This window comes from Chiloscyllium plagiosum, unplaced genomic scaffold, assembly GCF_037043375.1.
Source record: "Chiloscyllium plagiosum isolate Xiang-an unplaced genomic scaffold, Cpla_swu_hap1 HiC_scaffold_39, whole genome shotgun sequence".
NCBI lineage: Eukaryota > Metazoa > Chordata > Chondrichthyes > Orectolobiformes > Hemiscylliidae > Chiloscyllium > Chiloscyllium plagiosum.
The window spans coordinates 7,540,154-7,557,913 of NW_028270177.1; the positions used below are offsets into that span (position 1 = coordinate 7,540,154).

Here is a 17,760-nt window from a genome sequence, read left to right on the forward strand (position 1 = left end):
TGCAAATCCTTTTGTTTAATGATTACGTTTAATTATGGGGGTAAAAACTTTTAAAGCAAGCAGCTATGGTTAAAGTCTATTTGGTTTAATGAAGGTATACTTGTAGAAGTCCAATTATTTAAAGGAGATAGCTAGCATGCTGGATCTATTTGCTTGGTGCATCAGCACTATGAGATCTCTTTGTATGTTTCCTTTTGAAACAAAATTGAATAGGATACAGGAAGAGATGCCTCGACAATGTCTCACACTGCGCATTCTCTGTTACAATCTGTGTTTTCTTTCCCTTTTTGATCGATAACATTATAGTGCTACACTGAATGTTATTCTTGTGTAATGCAAAGTAAGGGAGAACACAAAATAAATAGTAGTTTGGTAAAGTGAAGCTTTAATTTCATAAGCCTGTTGTGTACAAGAAGGTATATTTGCAAGTGAGAAGGTAAAAATTGGTAGTGTCTCTGTTACTGTTCCAAACCTTGATTATTTGAACCTCTGCAACCATTTTTGCATTGTGGGTTGGTTTGTGCTTGGGCTCTGAGAATGCAACTTTAAAGAAACATTAACACTGGATACACAAATTATATATGGTTTGTTTAGTGGAGTGAGTGAATTGGGAATAAATACTTGTCCATATCTTTTTTGAAACATTGTTAACAAAACTTCCATTTCCATAGCACAATATCATATTACATCTTTAAAATGTGGATTTAGTGAATTGTTTTTGGAATGAATGAATTGTTCTTATGTAGAAAAATGCGAGAGTCATTTTGGGCTTGATTTCAGCAAAGCCATGGAGAAGTTTTAGTTTAATGACAGCATCTGCAACACAGATGAAAGTCACTTGTTTTCAGGCTGTAACTTGACAGATTCTTGGCAATAAAAGCCAACTTTGGCAACTGAGTGCATTAAATTCAATAAATGAAAAATTGTGTTGTAAGAAAAGAAAATGAAGCTTCTAGTAATTAGAAAATCAGGAAATCCAAAGTGTTTTCAACAAAATCCAATACTATATATGTTGCATAGATAAGTTAGTTTAGATTCCAACTATCTTTTTCAGATTAGATCACAAACTTTGAGCTTCAGATATTCAGTTGTTAATCAATACACAATTATACATAAAAATAAGAGTCGAAGGCAAGAAATTTTATGATTGCATTGTCTGGTGATATTGTAATTGTATGCCTGAAAACTAGTCTGGGTTGTACTTTGATCAAAAATAAATACCGTAATTACACCGGCACCACTCCCCACCTCTTCCTCCGCTACATTGATGACTGCATTGGCTCCACTTCGTGCTCCCGCGAGGAGGTTGAGCAATTCATCAACTTCACCAACACATTCCACCCTGACCTTAAATTTACCTGGACCATCTCTGACACCTCCCTCCCCTTCCTGGACCTCTCCAACTCCATTAGTGAAGACCGACTTGACACTGACATTTTTTACAAACCCACCGACTCCCACAGCTACCTGGATTACACCTCTTCCCACCCTACCTCTTGCAAAAATGCCATCCCGTATTCCCAATTCCTCCGCCTCCGCCGGATCTGCTCCCAGGAGGACCAGTTCCACCACAGAACATACCAGATGGCCTCCTTCTTTAGAGACCGTAATTTCCCTTCCCACGTGGTTAAAGATGCCCTCCAATGCATCTCGTCCACATCCCGCACCTCCGCCCTCAGACCCCACCCCTCCAACCGTAACAAGGACAGAACGCCCCTGGTGCTCACCTTCCACCCTACCAATCTTCGCATAAACCAAATCATCTGCCGACATTTCCGCCACCTCCAAACAGACCCCACCACCAGGGATATATTTCCCTCCCCACCCCTTTCCGCCTTCCGCAAAGACCGTTCCCTCCGTGACTACCTGGTCAGGTCCACACCCCCAAACAACTCACCCTCCCATCCTGGCACTTTCCCCTGCCACTGCAGGAACTGTAAAACCTGCGCCCACACCTCCTCCCTCACCTCTATCCAAGGCCCTAAAGGAGCCTTCCACATCCATCAAAGTTTTACTTGCACATCCACTAATATCATTTATTGTATACGTTGCTCCCGATGTGGTCTCCTTTACATTGGGGAGACTGGGCGCCTCCTAGCAGAGCGCTTTAGGGAACATCTCTGGGACACCCGCACCAATCAACCACACCGCCCCGTGGCCCAATATTTCAACTCCCCCTCCCGCTCTGCCGAGGACATGGAGGTCCTGGGCCTCCTTGACCGCCGCTCCCTCACCACCAGACGCCTGGAGGAAGAATGCCTCATCTTCCGCCTCGGAACACTTCAACACAGGGCATCAATGTCCACTTCAACAGCTTCCTCATTTCCCCTTCCCCCACCTCATCCTAGTTTCAAACTTCCAGCTCAGCACTGTCCCCATGACTTGTCCGGACTGGTCCGACCTGCCTAGCTCCTTTTCCACCTATCCACTCCACCCTCTCCTCCCTGACCTATCACCTTCATCTTCTTCCCCCCTCACCCATTGTACTCTATGCCACTCTCTCCCCACCCCCACCCTCCCCTAGCTTAACTCTTCACGCTTCAGGCTCACTGCCTTTATTCCTGATGAAGGGCTTTTGCCCGAAACGTCTATTTCAAAGCTCCTTGGATGCTGCCTGAACTGCTGTGCTCTTGCAGCACCACTAATCCAGAATCAGAGATCACTACCTGACGAAGGAGCAGAGCTCCAAAAGCTCAAACTTCCAAATAAACCTGTAGGACCATAACCTGGTGTTATGTGATTTTTTAAGTTTGTTCATCCCAAAACTACATCAAAAAAATTTAACACAAGTCTATTAAATGGGAACTGCGTCAATGGAAAAATAGGCCATTTGGTGAAAAGAGAAAATACCCACCTCTACCAAATTTCCAAAATTACTTCATTATATGAATGTACATTCCTTTTCTCCCAACCAGAACATACAGCCATTTTTAGCTGAGTGATGCACAACCAGTTTATGATTTTTTTTTTTTGCTCCCATAAGCGAACTCAGAATATCCCACATACCAATTCTGATCAGCTTTTCAGTTACCATGGAAGTTGAGAGTTATTAGTCATGTTTAGGATTTGCTTAGGATTGCTACTGACTTGTGTGGACCACTGCTTTTAATTTGTAGTTAGTCAAAGCATGGAAAGGATAGGAGCATCAGCAGAATTCTAAGCAGGATGTGTAATGAAATGGAGTTTGCAGCCTCACAGCATCATTATTAAGTTTTACGCAATGGAGGGTAGATGGCTGAATGGGTTTGTATGGGGCAGAGAACTAAAATTGTTTTAAAAATGAGCGACCCTACAGACAGAACCTCTCACATCAGACACAGTTCCGTGGTGCTCCCAGAGGACCTTGCATGCTGAAGTTTGGGTTATTCAGGTTTGCTGTGATGTTGGGTATATCAATTGATGACCTACAGAGACTACAAGGCGAATACAAGTGAAAATAGATAATTAAAACTTTAGAAGATGGCATAAGATGGGTTGATATAGTTTTTGACACCTATCCAAATTTCCCTTCTGTTTAAAAAAAATTGATATTCCTGTACCTTGAAGTTAATTTATTCATTCATGGGATGTTGGTGTCACTGGATGGGCCAGCATTTATTACCCATTCCTAATAAGAAAGTAGTGGTGGGCTATTTGCTAGGAAGGAGTTCTAGGATTTTAACCCAGCAACATTGAAGAAATTGTGATACATTTCAAAGTCAGGTTGGTAAGTAGCTTGGAGGGGAATTTACAGGCACTGGTGTTACCGTCTATTTGCTGTCTTTGTCTTTCTGGTGGTGGTCACCAGTTTGGAAAGTGCTGTTTGAGGAGCTTTTTCTGTAATTGATGATACACTGTGCTGCTACTGAGCGTTAGTGGTGGACACAATGAATGTTTGTAGATGAGGTGCCAATCAAGCAAGCTGCATTGTCTTAGATGGTGTCAAACTTAGATGGTTGTTTGGAATTGCATTCTTCGAGTCAAATCAGAACTATCCCATCCCACTTCTGGGTTTTACCTGGTAGATGGTGGATAAGCTTTGGGTGTCAGGAGTTGAGTTATTCACTGCAGCATTCCTAGCCCCTGACCTGCTCTAATCAGCACAGAATTTGTATAACTGGACCAGCTCATTTTCTGCACATAGTATACAATGACTGACTAATTTAACAGTGGCCATTTAAAACCATCATTCAAAGATATTATTAAATCCAAATTTACTGCTGCAATCAAAATCACACAGGTAACACCTGGAGACAGTTCAGAAGTTAGTTGGTACATTGTTGAAGCTACATTTAAAAGCTAACTGATGTGTCGCTTTGCCAATAATGAGAATACACGTCAGCAGCAATGACCATAGTATCAGCAAAAGCAATTGGAGTTTTGCCAAATCACAGATCTTTCTAAAGGATTGGACATCGTTGATACTGAATCGTTTCATTGACTTAAGTACTTGTAGTGTCTATGTTAAGTCTGTATTCCAATTGTGCTTATCCCATGAAATTAAACACTATCATATATTATGCATATCGAGTTCTTTCAAAGTTCACAGCAGCAAGAGTCAGGATGGTGGGTGGCTGTATTTCATGAGTTTGCATGATATAGTGCAAAACATGATCTGATTAGGGTAGTCAATATCCATCAGAATTACTTTGAAACAGCATATTTCAGTACAACGTTTGCATGATGAACAAATAGCTCTGACATTTTTTAGAAATCACCAATGAGGCCAGTCTTATTGTACATAGAACTCTGCATGTACCCCAACATCTATTAGCCAATGATGGTATGTTTTAGGTAGACGGTGGTAGAGATCCCCATTTCCGAGGACTTAAGAAAGTGGAACTTATTTGAATGTTCCATTTCAAATGTGAATTTGAGTGCAGGATGGAGCCAATTAAGGTACATAAGGAGTTTCTAATAGGCAACTGCACATTCCAATTTGGTAAATGTATTATCTGTACGTCAAAAAATGCACGTGGGAAAAACATTCCTCATGGCATTCACCAGAGATATTTGTAAGACTTTGGCCTAGTAGGAATCCCATGCCAGTCCCATATGTTTTGGCATATATACAGAACCTGAGGTATTTTTCACCATGCAACCCTGATACTGAAATAGGGTACATCAAGACCATCGTTTTGGATAATGACTACCTTTGATCAGATTATTTCTTGCTGTTTATTGTACAAACTCATAAAACATGCTAAGGCAGTCACTCTTGGTGACCTAGTCTAACTTAGACTATTCTGGAAAAATCTCTCAAAAATTTGTAACAGGTTAAACTAACTACTGCTATGCAGTAGCAAGATGAGTAATGTTAGCCATGAACAGGATGTTATCATCAAGCAAAGAGATATTCTGCCTATCATACAAAGGAGTAGTGTTCTATATGAGTTTCAGTGCCAGTGTGATGCCAGGTGTATAAGCTGAAAATCCCAAGGACTTGCAGATTTTATCAAGCACATATTCCTTTGGCTGTTCATAACCAGCAAGGAACTAAAAATATCCAACCAGGCCATGCTAGCAAAGCTGACATCACAGTGTCCAACATTAGATGTGATTCGAAAATTGAGCAACATTTGCTAGCTAACCCTCAGTGTGTGAAGAATTAACTGACAATCAATTTAAGTTTATTAGTTGGACTTTCAGTATGGCACACTTTTATACATTGGAAGCTATACACATTAATACACAGAAAGAACTTGTAAATATGCTTCACCTGTTTCAACTCAACAAAATAGTAACTTGCATTCAGTGGTTCATTTCTCAGAGCATTGGACTGATCGATCAGCATCAACCTTTCCGGTCTAAAATTTAAACAAAGCCTGGCAATTAGCTGTTAATTAGCTTTATGAGTGCATTCTCAATGATAATACGTCTACCGATGAGAATCTATTTTTCAATCAATCGCAGTCTGCTGTCATGCAGTAGAAATATTGGCTTTCCTCTTAAAGTGGTGTCCTTGCCAATGTTTTGATGAGTGGAAGATGAAAACCATCACAAAATATCTATCTTCTTTCAGCAATTTACTCAAATTAGTTGAAGTGTGATGTATTTGATTTTGCGTGAAGTAAAATGTAATTTTCATTTGCCTAATTGTTTTTCTAGTTCTTTGTAGATTTTTCTGAGCATTTTCCTAAATGTGTTTATTTTTTGTTTGTAAGTACCGACCCTTTTTGCAAACTAAAAATATCCAAATTTGCAACTTTTTTTAGCCTGACTAAATCCCTTCTAACATCTAAGCACTAAAGGGTTTAAATTCAAAATAACTTTGATGTCAGTGTTTCGTCTCAATGTTAAGCTATGGGAATGCTCTTCTTCAACATGATCTCACTCTAATCTTTGGAGCTGTAGACAAGTTAGATTAGTTGGCCCTTCGGCCCAACAAGTCCACACTGACCCACCGAAGCGCAACCCACCCATACCCCTACATTTACCCATTACCTAACACTACGGGCAATTTAGTATGGCCAATTCACCTGACCTGCACATCTTTGGATTGTGGGAGGAAACCGGAGGAAACCCATGCAGACACGGGGAGAATGTACAAACTCCACACAGTCAGTCGCCTGAGGCGGGAATTGAACCCAGGTCTCAGGCGCTGTGAGGCAGCAGTGCTAACCACTGTGCCACCGTGCCGCCCAGTTAGCTCAGTTACAATTTGCCAATATTTGTAGGACTAGCTTCTCAGGCTTCATTTGTCTAATACACAAACCAACAAGACCTCAATATACATTTAGGTCATTTAGCTAGATTTTGCAAACATTTTGTGTCACCATTTGTGAATGCTTCCTTTTTGAAATGAATGCTATTAATGCACAGCTGAGTTAACTACATTTTTATCTTTATACTAGTTAAATCGCTTAACAGTAGCTTGAGAAATATGAAATGGGATTTATTAGAGGTGTATCATAATTGGCAATTTTTCTTGATTTCCCATTAGTAAATTCATGTTGCACAAAGTCAGCCACAGTAAAAATCAGTGGCATGCACAATTTTGATTATTAAACACCATGAAAAATATGATTATTCACTTTTTGAAGAAAGGAAGGAAATATTCCCCAATGCATAATATAACACACAGCTTGGCTAGTGGTGCTGTGCACAAAACAAGCATAATATAACCATAACATTAGGAAAAAGATTATTGTAAAGCAGCACTCAGAGACTGGTTGGGAGCAGGCACTAATGTGCAGTTTAAAAAAAAACACTTTTGTGGAACAAACGTAACAAAAGTGAGATTGTGAATGGTTTTTCTCTTGATGCTGTTGTCTTTTGTGCTATTTGGCTTGTGTTTTGTTTATATCCTATCCACTCATTTGATGTTGTAACAAACATTGCTCCCCTGAAATGGATGGTTTTGTATTCCAAGAAATGGACAAGCTACCAGAACAATTTAGGTAATTAAAAAAGCAGATTATCACACACTGATCATTTAAGAACCATATATTTTTCGCCACATGCCTTAGTCAACATTGGAAGTCTGAATTGTTGCACTTCTGTGAGTTTTTACACTTCATTGACAGTGACATGTCTATAAACATAAGAACATAAATAATAAAAAATAGGATTAGGTCATGTCTTCATGCTTCTTCTACCGTTCAATAAAGTAATGTATGAGCAAATGTCCATTCCAGTTTCATATTCCTATCTGTTGAACCTATGGTTCAAATATCTATCTTCGCTTTGAATATATTCAATGACTCAGTTTTCTGTGGCATGGAATTACAAAGATTCATCACCCTCTAAGAGAAGAAATTCCCCTTCAAGTCTGTCCTAATGGGTGACTCTTCATATGCTGCCTAATTCTGGATGCCCCACAACTCTCAGCATCTACTCTTGGAATTTCACGTTTTGAGAATATCACCTCTTTTTTTTAAACTTCAGTTTGATTAACCTTTCCTCACAATGTGCTTAACCTAATAATTAACCTTTACTGAATTGTCTAATGCAAGTATGTCCTTCCTTGAATAAAGAGGCTCAAACTGTATGCAATACTCCAGGTGTGGACCTTTATGTTCCAATCCCACAATTAAAGACCACAATTTCATTTCCATTCCTAACTGCCTTCTGTACCTGCATGCTAACTTTGCAATTCTTATACAAGGACATACAGGTCCCTGCGTACCAAAGGACTGTTTAATCGTTGTCCTTTTAAATCATATTTTGTCTTTCTATTCTTCCTAAAAACTAAATGGACAATCTTACAGTTTTCCACATGATGCTCGATCAATTAATTTTTTACCCATTTGCAACCTACAACCCTTTGAAGATTCTTTAGGTAGAACTTAATGAGGGTGGCAGGGGTACCATATCTTTGCTATCAGAACTGGCAGCGCCTCCACCAACCCAATCTCTAGGAGTCCGAAGGGAATCACTCCCTAATAGACAGTGCAATGCTGCCACTGGTGCTCCTGGCTTCAACAGGGACATTTACTTGCAATACCTATCCCATCTACCAATCTGTCAGAGGCTACCATCTTTCCATTACTGCTATCCAGGAGAAAGTGAGGTCTGCAGACGCTGGAGATCAAAGCTGAAACTTTATTGCTGGAACAGCACAGCAGGTCAGGCAGCATCTAGGGAACAGAAGATTCGACGTTTCGGGCACATGCCCTTCTTCAGGAATCAAATTACTGCTATCCACCACTGGGAATAGAAACCTTCATGAGATCATTATGCGATCCATGAAATAAGGTAACTAACAGCTGGTTGAAGGTGACAGGAAGGGGCTTGCTGTCCAGAAGTTGAGAATCGGCAGAAGCAGGGCTGTTCGGGGCCGGGGCTCCCTGCTTCCTGGTGCCCTCAAGCAGGTATTAAATGCTATTGTACAAGAGACACCCATCTTTAGGTTTGCTTTTACGTGACATCTTACTGAAAGCCTTTTGGAAATCCATATTCCCTGCACCTACTGGTTCATCCTTGCATGTATGTCTTCAAAAAAACTCTAATAACTTTGGCAAAAAGAAATTACCTTTCAATGAAACCAGGTCTTTGCTTGATTTGTATTATGAGTTTCTAAATATCCAGCTATTACTACTCAACAATGGATTCCAACAATTCACTTATGACACATGATTAGATTAGATTCCCTACAGATTAGATTCCCTACAGCGTGGATATAGGCCCTTCAGCCCAATAAATCCACATCGACCCTCTGAAGAGTAAACCACTAGACTCATTTCCCTACATTTACCTCTAATAATGCACCTAACACTGTGGGCAATTTAGCATGGCCAATTTACCTGACCTGCACATCTTTTGGTATATGGGAGGAAAACAGAGCACCCGGAGGAAACTCACGCAGACGCGGGGAGAATGTGCAAACTGTGCACAGACAGTCCCGTGAGGCCAGAGGCCAGGTTCCTGGCACTGTGAGGAGGCAGTGCTAACCACTGAGCCACCATGCCACCCAATCCTAGGCAACTGGCCTATGGTTTCTGTTTTCTATCTCCCTTCTGTAAATAGAACATTGCATTTACAGTTTTCCAATTCGCTGGGATATTTACAGGATCGAGGGAATTTTACAACCAGTCCACTGTCATTGTAGCAATTTATTTTAAGTTATTTAAATACATGCAATCAGGTCCAAGGGACTTGTCAGTTTTTAGTCAAGTTAGTGTGCCTGATACATTTGATCCAGTGATGAGGATTGTTTTAAATTCTTCCTCTCTGATGCTTCCTGATCATCTATTATTAAAGGATTGCTTTTAGTGTTTTGTACCACAAAGACAGACACAAAATCATTGTTTAAAGTCACTGACACTTCTTTGTTTCCCATTGTTAATTCTTCAGTCTCATCCTTGGAGGACTAACATTTGATTTAACTACTCTTTTTTTATATAACTACATGTAGAAGCTCTTGCTGTCTGTTTTGATATTTCTTGCTAATGTATTCACAAACTATTTTCTTCCATGTTTTTAGTCATCACTTCCTCTTTCCCAGTCTTCATTGAAAGGATTATGAATCTTTATAATCCTCTATCCAAGAAGGTAGTGGATGCTCCATCATTGAAAATATTGAAGGCTGAGATACACAGATTGTTGGGTTTTTGGAATCATGGTGATATGGACAGAGGTAGGAAATTGAATTTGGGGCACAAGATTAGCTATGATTGTATTGGATGATGGAGTAGGGTCAAGGACAACTACTTATATTCTTGCTTCCTGTTCTTATGTTTTTCAGGTCTACCACTAATCTTCACAATGGTGTATTTTGATGATTTGGAGATGCTGGTGTTAGACTGGGGTGTGCAAAGTTAAAAATCACATAACACCGGGTTATAGTCCAACAGGTTTAATTGGAAGCACTAGCTTTCGGAGCACGCTCTGAAAGCTACTGCTTCCAATTAAACCTGTTGGACTATAACCTGGTGTTGTGTGATTTCTAACTGTGTATTTTGATACCATCCTTAACTTCTTTAGTCATGGGTGGTTCATCTTTCTTGTAAAGCCTTTGCTGAGGAAATATATCTCTTTGAGAATTGTGAAATATAATGCACATTATTCAATAATGTGATACTAATTCCCTTGAAAACACTTACAAGGTAAATTGAAGTACTTGGAGTCAAAAACCGTTCCTGTGCTTTTAAAATGTAGAGATAAAAGCTGCTCTTTTTTAAATATAAAATCGGCATTTGAGCACAGTTATCAGTACATTTCCAAATTACATAGGACTGCTGTCATGGTATCTAACAGTATCCATTGTGCAAAATTGTACCTTGGCTCCATTTGTTTTTATTCCTCATTTTTTATAATAAAACTTGTAGTCAATACTTATGGATTGTTCTCCTTGCATGTGATCTGGCATGTGTCTAACTCAGTAGATTCTGGTTACACTGCAGTAATTCAAAAATTGCCTGTTACGTTAATAAAATCTTTACAAGAAATATACAAATTAATACAATGTCACCATGACAAAAATCAGAGATAATTGCCAAAGCAGAGCTAAGGAACAGATGACTACAATCAGTATACTTTCAACCCAGCATTTGGGAAGTGAAGGTCACCCCCATCTCTTATGACAGAAGAACATTTGTTGGTAAACAAATTAATCTTTCTAAAGGTCACCATTTGTTTAAGTTTTTATCCAGCGCTTGTCATCTGGAATACAAGACAAGTCTGTCATTCAGCTACGCAGGGTGCAATAGAAACGTGCTGCATGGATGCAGTAATGGTGTTCCAGTGTGTTTCAGCATTCTTTGGTAACATGGTGCCTGATTGGGATGCTATGGGCTGCTGGTTTACAGCTGTCTGTGGGTAAGATAGAGGTCCAGCCATGAATTACAATAAGATGGGTCCATACTTTCTGACTGGTAGAAGCTGGACTTCTGCCTGGAATTGACATTTTCAATGCTATCAGCCAGCACATATCTTTTACCTCAATTTTTTTTCTCTTTTTTCACTTTCTGCTACTTCTGCTATTTTTTATTCTCATGCAATGCATGAAATTTGTATAAAGTTCTACCTCAAGACTACTTTGCAGACATTTTTGTTACATCATCAAAACAACCACATTTCTTATAAATTAATACTGAAATGGTAACTCTTCATTTAGATTGTTATATCCTTATTTGTGACCTACATTATTGATGTCACAAAACTGTCCTCTATTTTGAAGCATTATTATGTCTCAATGAGCATTCAATTTTTAACAGTCCCTGAGAAAATCATGGCAAAAATGTACAACAGTCATGCCTCTTAAAGAATTGCTGTGATTGCTAATTTTTCCTACGTATTACGAGTCACTGTACTTCAATGTAATACCTTTTAAATGAGATACTGAATAATGTTTCTGAAAATGTACTATTCACTAATATTAAAATATTTAATACTTCCAGTGATGAAAGTCCTTGAAAGAGTGGATAGTGTGCTGCCTATATCGAGAAAGAGTTTAATTAGATACATATTTTTTCTATGAACTGTCATCCTCTTCCACTTTACATGCACAGAATTCTTCAGCTACTTTCTACTTTAATACAAACAGTAATTGCAGAGAATGTTTGACTTTGTCTCGAATAATTTGAATCAGCATTTACTAAATAAACAGGATGATAAAGGAAAAAAAAGTAAAACTAGATAGGACCAAAAGTTAATATTTTGGGCCATTCCACTTTCTACTGAGATAATTGTTTCCATATAGATTTCCTTGTTTGCTTAATAGCAAATAGAAGCTAAGCTTACCCACTGAATTCTGGGTCTTTCAAAATCTCTCCTTAGTTGAATAGGTCAAGAGTAGATATGTATCTCCACTGGAGCACTGTTGAAAAGTGGACCATCTTTGGAAGGCAGAATTATCATTCACCAAACTTAATGGAATATAAGGCCCCTAAATATTCTTAGAAGACAATGGATGTTATCGCACTGGACTGATCCAGAGTTAAACAGAAGTCCTTAATGTGAAAGGGCTAAAAGGGCAAAGTGTCTCAACATTTCTCTTTATCTATTTCACCTTTACATCGAATGAAAGTAATCTTGAGAAGAACAAGGGAGATGATATATAAAATATTTTATTTATAAATAGCCTGGAGACCAGAAAAGATGTTATAATTAGCAGTAATTTATTATAAATGAATACCAGCACAGTTTAAGTTCAGGTGTCAGCAATGAACCATGGAGGTTTGGTCACCTGGTGGGCCATACTGATGTTCGCTGCAAGTGAATGTGCATGAAATTCACAACAAGAAGTTTATAACCACAACCTCTCAAAATGAAAATAACATTAATTCATAGCGTTTCTCTCCAACAGATACCTCCTCAAAAACTTATTAAAGGTTCTACAGTGGGTACACTTGCCATTTTGCCTGTTTCCCACCGTGAAAATCCATCACTCCTTCCTCCATTTGTATCTGAAAAAGATGCAAGAAAAGGTCAGTAATACTAGACTACATCACACAATGTTATGTGCAATAAAGTTAGGCATCAACCAATTTTAGGACTTTTCCTATTATGTTAGTCTTAACTACACAAACTTGATGAGCTTTTCTGTGTGAAATGTGTGGTTTTAATGGTTTGGGATATTGTTTTGAACAGAACTTCTCTATGTTCTGCGAGAAGTCTCAAAACAAGTTGAAGCAAGACTGCTGCACACACTGCAACATTGTCTGCAGCTTACCCCTACTTTCTAAAGGGGTCATATCCTGTGCTTCATGAAATAATTATTTTACATTACTCACAGTTACTGCTAATGATATTTTTGCTTCTTCCATAGGTATTCTGAGTTTGATTGAACGAGGTTTAATTCCTCCAGCATCTGAGCTGACTGTTGATCCACCTTTTGTCCAAAACAGAGCAGCAAAGATTCATGATATTCAAGAGAAGCATAGGAAACCATCTCCTGAAATATTTGGTAAAGATAGTGCTTGAGACTATATTTTTTGGTTAATAATCCCTCCTTGGTTGAATGACCTGCCACCACTCACTGCCTGAGCTCATGTTCCAAGAATAACTCCATGACTAATGTACTTGGAAGGAAACCAATACCTTTAGAACTATACCGTTCAATATTCAGCACCTTTAGGAAAAGAGAAGTGAAAAAAAAAAACTACTCTAAAGGAGAAAGTGTATTGAGATCTAAAGTACAGTCAGGTGGCAAATTAAGAATAACAAGATTACAGAAGTAGATACACTTTTCACTATGCAATTCGCATGATTCAATTCCTGTAGCAGTATATGAATCAAAGATACATTATGCAAAATTATGGGATATGATTCATGTCCTACAAGTGACCTGGCTCATAAGAACGAAAGTCATGGATACATTACAGTCAGTATCGCAGGTAGGGTATTAATCATTATTCCATTGGTCTGCATATCTATTCTTTATAGACTATACATTAAAAATTAATTGGGGAGAGAGGTTAAAAAAAGAAGACCAGTTTAATGGTGGACTGTATTCCTTTGAGCATTGGTTTCAGAGTGGCTGGAGGCAATGTGAGCTCTCAATACTGTGTATTGTGGAATGGATTGGGAATGTTTACACGTTCCCCTCAAACAAATTTTCAAAGGGAAAGAAAGATTCTGGTTATTATAATCTGAAAAGTCATGTAATTTTAATGGTAACAAAATATTTGTTGCTTTATTCCATTTGGAAAGGAATAATTTATTTAACTCCCCTTACATCCTCGTGGTCCTCAAGCTCTTCATATCCTATGTATTAAGTTTTTGAAGTGTTATCATTGCTCTTTGTGGAAAACACTGTAGCCAATGCAGTAGGTCCCACAAACAGTGTCATGCCAGTGTGAGTTGAAAGATAAAAGGTTGGCCATATCATTTGCAAAAATCCCTTTTTTTTTTAAAATAGTATCTCGGGAGCTTTTACATCAAACTAATAGGTGGATAGACGGTTTAAATGCCTCATTCTAAAGATGGTTTCCTTAATGAAAAAGAAGACCAATCACTAAGGCACCAAAGTGTCAGCCTAAATTATGTTCTCCAGTTCTAAAATGTGAACTCAGTACATTTTTACAGAGACAAGTAGTCATTTCACTGATCCAGACTGACATGTTATAATCAATTCTGTTTTCAAAGTGGAAGTCAAATGCTGGGGAATGGAATGTTTGTCATTTTGGAATGTTTTTTCACCTTTGCAAGCAACCAGATACTAGCGTGCTATATATGATACAAATATACATACAATATTTGTACAAATTAGGAGCAAAATTAAGGCATTTGGCTTCCCAAAGCTGCTCTGCCATTAAATAAGAACATGGCTGAGCTGTCTGTGTTTTGCATTCCACATTTGCATCTACTCCTGATATGCTTCCATTCCCTTTGTAATAAGAATCTATCTGCCTCCACATTAAAAATATTCAATGGCTTCACTTCCACCACCTTCTGAGGCAAAGAATTCTGAAGTGCACAACCCTTGGAGAAAATATTTCCCCTCATTTCTGTCATATAAGGACAACCCCCTAACCATTAAACCGTGGCCCTGATTTCAGATTTAGCCACAAGAGAAATACTGTGTCCACATCCATCTTGTCAAGACTATTAAAGACATGATCCGCTTCAATCAAGCACCCCTCTCTTTTCTAAACTAGTGAAAACAAGCCCAGTTTATCCAAACTTTCCTTGTAAGACAATCTGCTCACTCCAGATATCCATCTAATAATCCTCCTTTGACCCAACCAAATGTATCTTCCTCAGCTAAGGAGATCAAAGCTAAACACAGAATTTGAACTGTGGTGTAACCAATGATCTCTATGAAGCTTAACATCCTTGCTTTTATGTTCCTCTTGTAATAAAAGACAGCATTCAGTTAACCTTAATTGTTTGCTGTACCCAAATACTAACATTTTGTGACTCATGCACTAGAACATCTAGATCCTTCTTTATCACAGAATTCTGAAGTAATTTTTCATTTGAGTAATACTCTGCAAATTCATTCTTCTGCCAAAGTGAACGACTTCACATTTTTCCACAATGTACTCCATCTAGTAGATTTTTGCCAACTCATTCAAACTATCTGTATCCTTGTGTCCTCTTCAAACATACTGTCCAACCTATAGCTATAATCATTTAGCCAGCATGCCTTCACTCCCCTTATCTAAGTCATTGATATAAATTGCAAACAGTTAAGAGCACAGCATAGACCCCTGCTAGGACCCCACTTGTCACATCCTGCCTATCTGAAAAAGACAAATGTATGCATATAAATAAAACAAAAAACTGCAAATGCTGGAAAGTGGTTAGTATATATGCAGAAGATGGGGTGAACTGAAGATCGATCACTGGATCCAAAGCTTTCTCTCCACAGATGCTGATAATGTGTTGCTGGAAAAGCGCAGCAGGTCAGGCAGCATCCAAGGAGCAGGAGAATCGACGTTTCGGGCATGAGCCCTTCTTCAGAAACGTCGATTCTCCTGCTCCTTGGATGCTGCCTGATCTGCTGCGCTTTTCCAGCAACACATTATCAGCTCTGATCTATAGCATCTGCAGTCCTCACTTTCTCCTTTCCAGAGATGCTGCCAGGCCTGCTGAGGTTTTCCAGAATTTTCTGATAGAACATAGAACATAGAACAATACAGCACAGAACAGGCCCTTGGCCCACGATGTTGTGCCGAACTTCTAACCTAGATTAAGTACCCATCCATGTACCTATCCAAATGCCGCTTAAAGGTCGCCAATGATTCCGACTCTACCACTCCCACGGGCAGCGCATTCCATGCCCCCACCACTCTCTGGGTAAAGAACCCACCCCTGACATCTCCCCTATACCTTCCACCCTTCACCTTAAATTTATGTCCCCTTGTAACACTCTGTTGTACCCGGGGAAAATGTTTCTGACTGTCTACTCTATCTATTCCTCTGATCATCTTATAAACCTCTATCAAGTCACCCCTCATCCTTCGCCGTTCCAACGAGAAAAGGCCGAGAACTCTCAACCTATCCTCGTACGACTTCCTCTCCATTCCAGGCAACATCCTGGTAAATCTTCTCTGCACCCTCTCCAAAGCTTCCACATCTTTCCTAAAGTGAGGCGACCAGAACTGCACACAGTACTCCAACTGTGGCCTAACCAAAGTCCTGTACAGCTGCAACATCACTTCACGACTCTTGAATTCAATCCCTCTGCTAATGAACGATAATACTCCATAGGCCTTCTTACAAACTCTATCCACCTGAGTGGCAACCTTCAAAGATCTATGTACATAGACCCCAAGATCCCTCTGTTCCTCCACCTCACTAAGAACCCTACCGTTAACCCTGTATTCCGCATTCTTATTTGTTCTTCCAAAATGGACAACCTCACACTTGGCAGGGTTGAACTCCATCTGCCACTCCTCAGCCCAGCTCTGCATCATATCTAAGTCCCTCTGCAGCCGACAACAGCCCTCCTCACTGTCCACAACTCCACCTATCTTCGTATCATCTGCAAATTTACTGACCCACCCTTCGACTCCCTCATCTAAGTCATTAATAAAAATTACAAACAGCAGAGGACCCAGAACTGATCCCTGCGGAACTCCACTTGTAACTGGGCTCCAGGCTGAATATTTACCATCTACCACCACTCTCTGCCTTCGACCGGTTAGCCAGTTTTCTATCCAATTGGCCAAATTTCCCTCTATCCCATGCCTCCTGACTTTCCGCATAAGCCTACCATGGGGAACCTTAACAAATGCCTTACTAAAATCCATGTATACTACATCCACTGCTCTACCCTCATCCACATGCTTGGTCACCTCCTCGAAGAATTCAATAAGACTTGTAAGGCAAGACCTACCCTTCACAAATCCGTGCTGGCTGTCCCTAATCAAGCAGTGTCTTTCCAGATACTCATAAATCCTATCCCTCAGTACCCTTTCCATTACTTTGCCTACCACAGAAGTAAGACTAACAGGCCTGTAATTCCCGGGGTTATCCCTATTCCCTTTTTTGAACAGGGGCACAACATTCGCTACTCTCCAGTCCCCTGGTACCACCCCTGTTGCCAGTGAAGACGAGAAGGTCATTGCCAACGGTACTGCAATTTCCTCTCTTGCTTCCCACATAATCCTAGGATATATCCCGTCAGGCCCGGGGGACTTGTCTATCCTCAAGTTGTTCAAAATGTCCAACACATCTTCCTTCCTAACAGGTATCTCTTCTAGCTTACCAGTCCATTTCACACTCTCCTCTTCTACAATACAGTCCCTCACGTTCGTAAATACTGAAGAGAAGTACTTGTTCAAGACCTCTCCTATCTCTTCCGACTCAATACACAGTCTCCCACTACTGTCCTTGATCGGACCTACCCTCGTTCTCGTCATTCTCAGGTTTCTCACATACGCATAAAAT

At 39.6% G+C, this 17,760-nt stretch overlaps 1 protein-coding gene across 1 annotated transcript in view; it reads left to right on the plus strand.

The window, feature by feature from the left end:
• Positions 1–17,760, plus strand: part of iqch (IQ motif containing H) — a 185,690-nt gene that overhangs the window by 29,034 nt on the left and 138,896 nt on the right. Inside the window, exons 6-7 of the mRNA XM_043677174.2 lie at positions 12,728–12,848; positions 13,190–13,327. Of these exons, the coding sequence (XP_043533109.2) occupies positions 12,728–12,848; positions 13,190–13,327 (259 nt within the window). The remainder of the gene's footprint in view (positions 1–12,727; positions 12,849–13,189; positions 13,328–17,760) is intronic.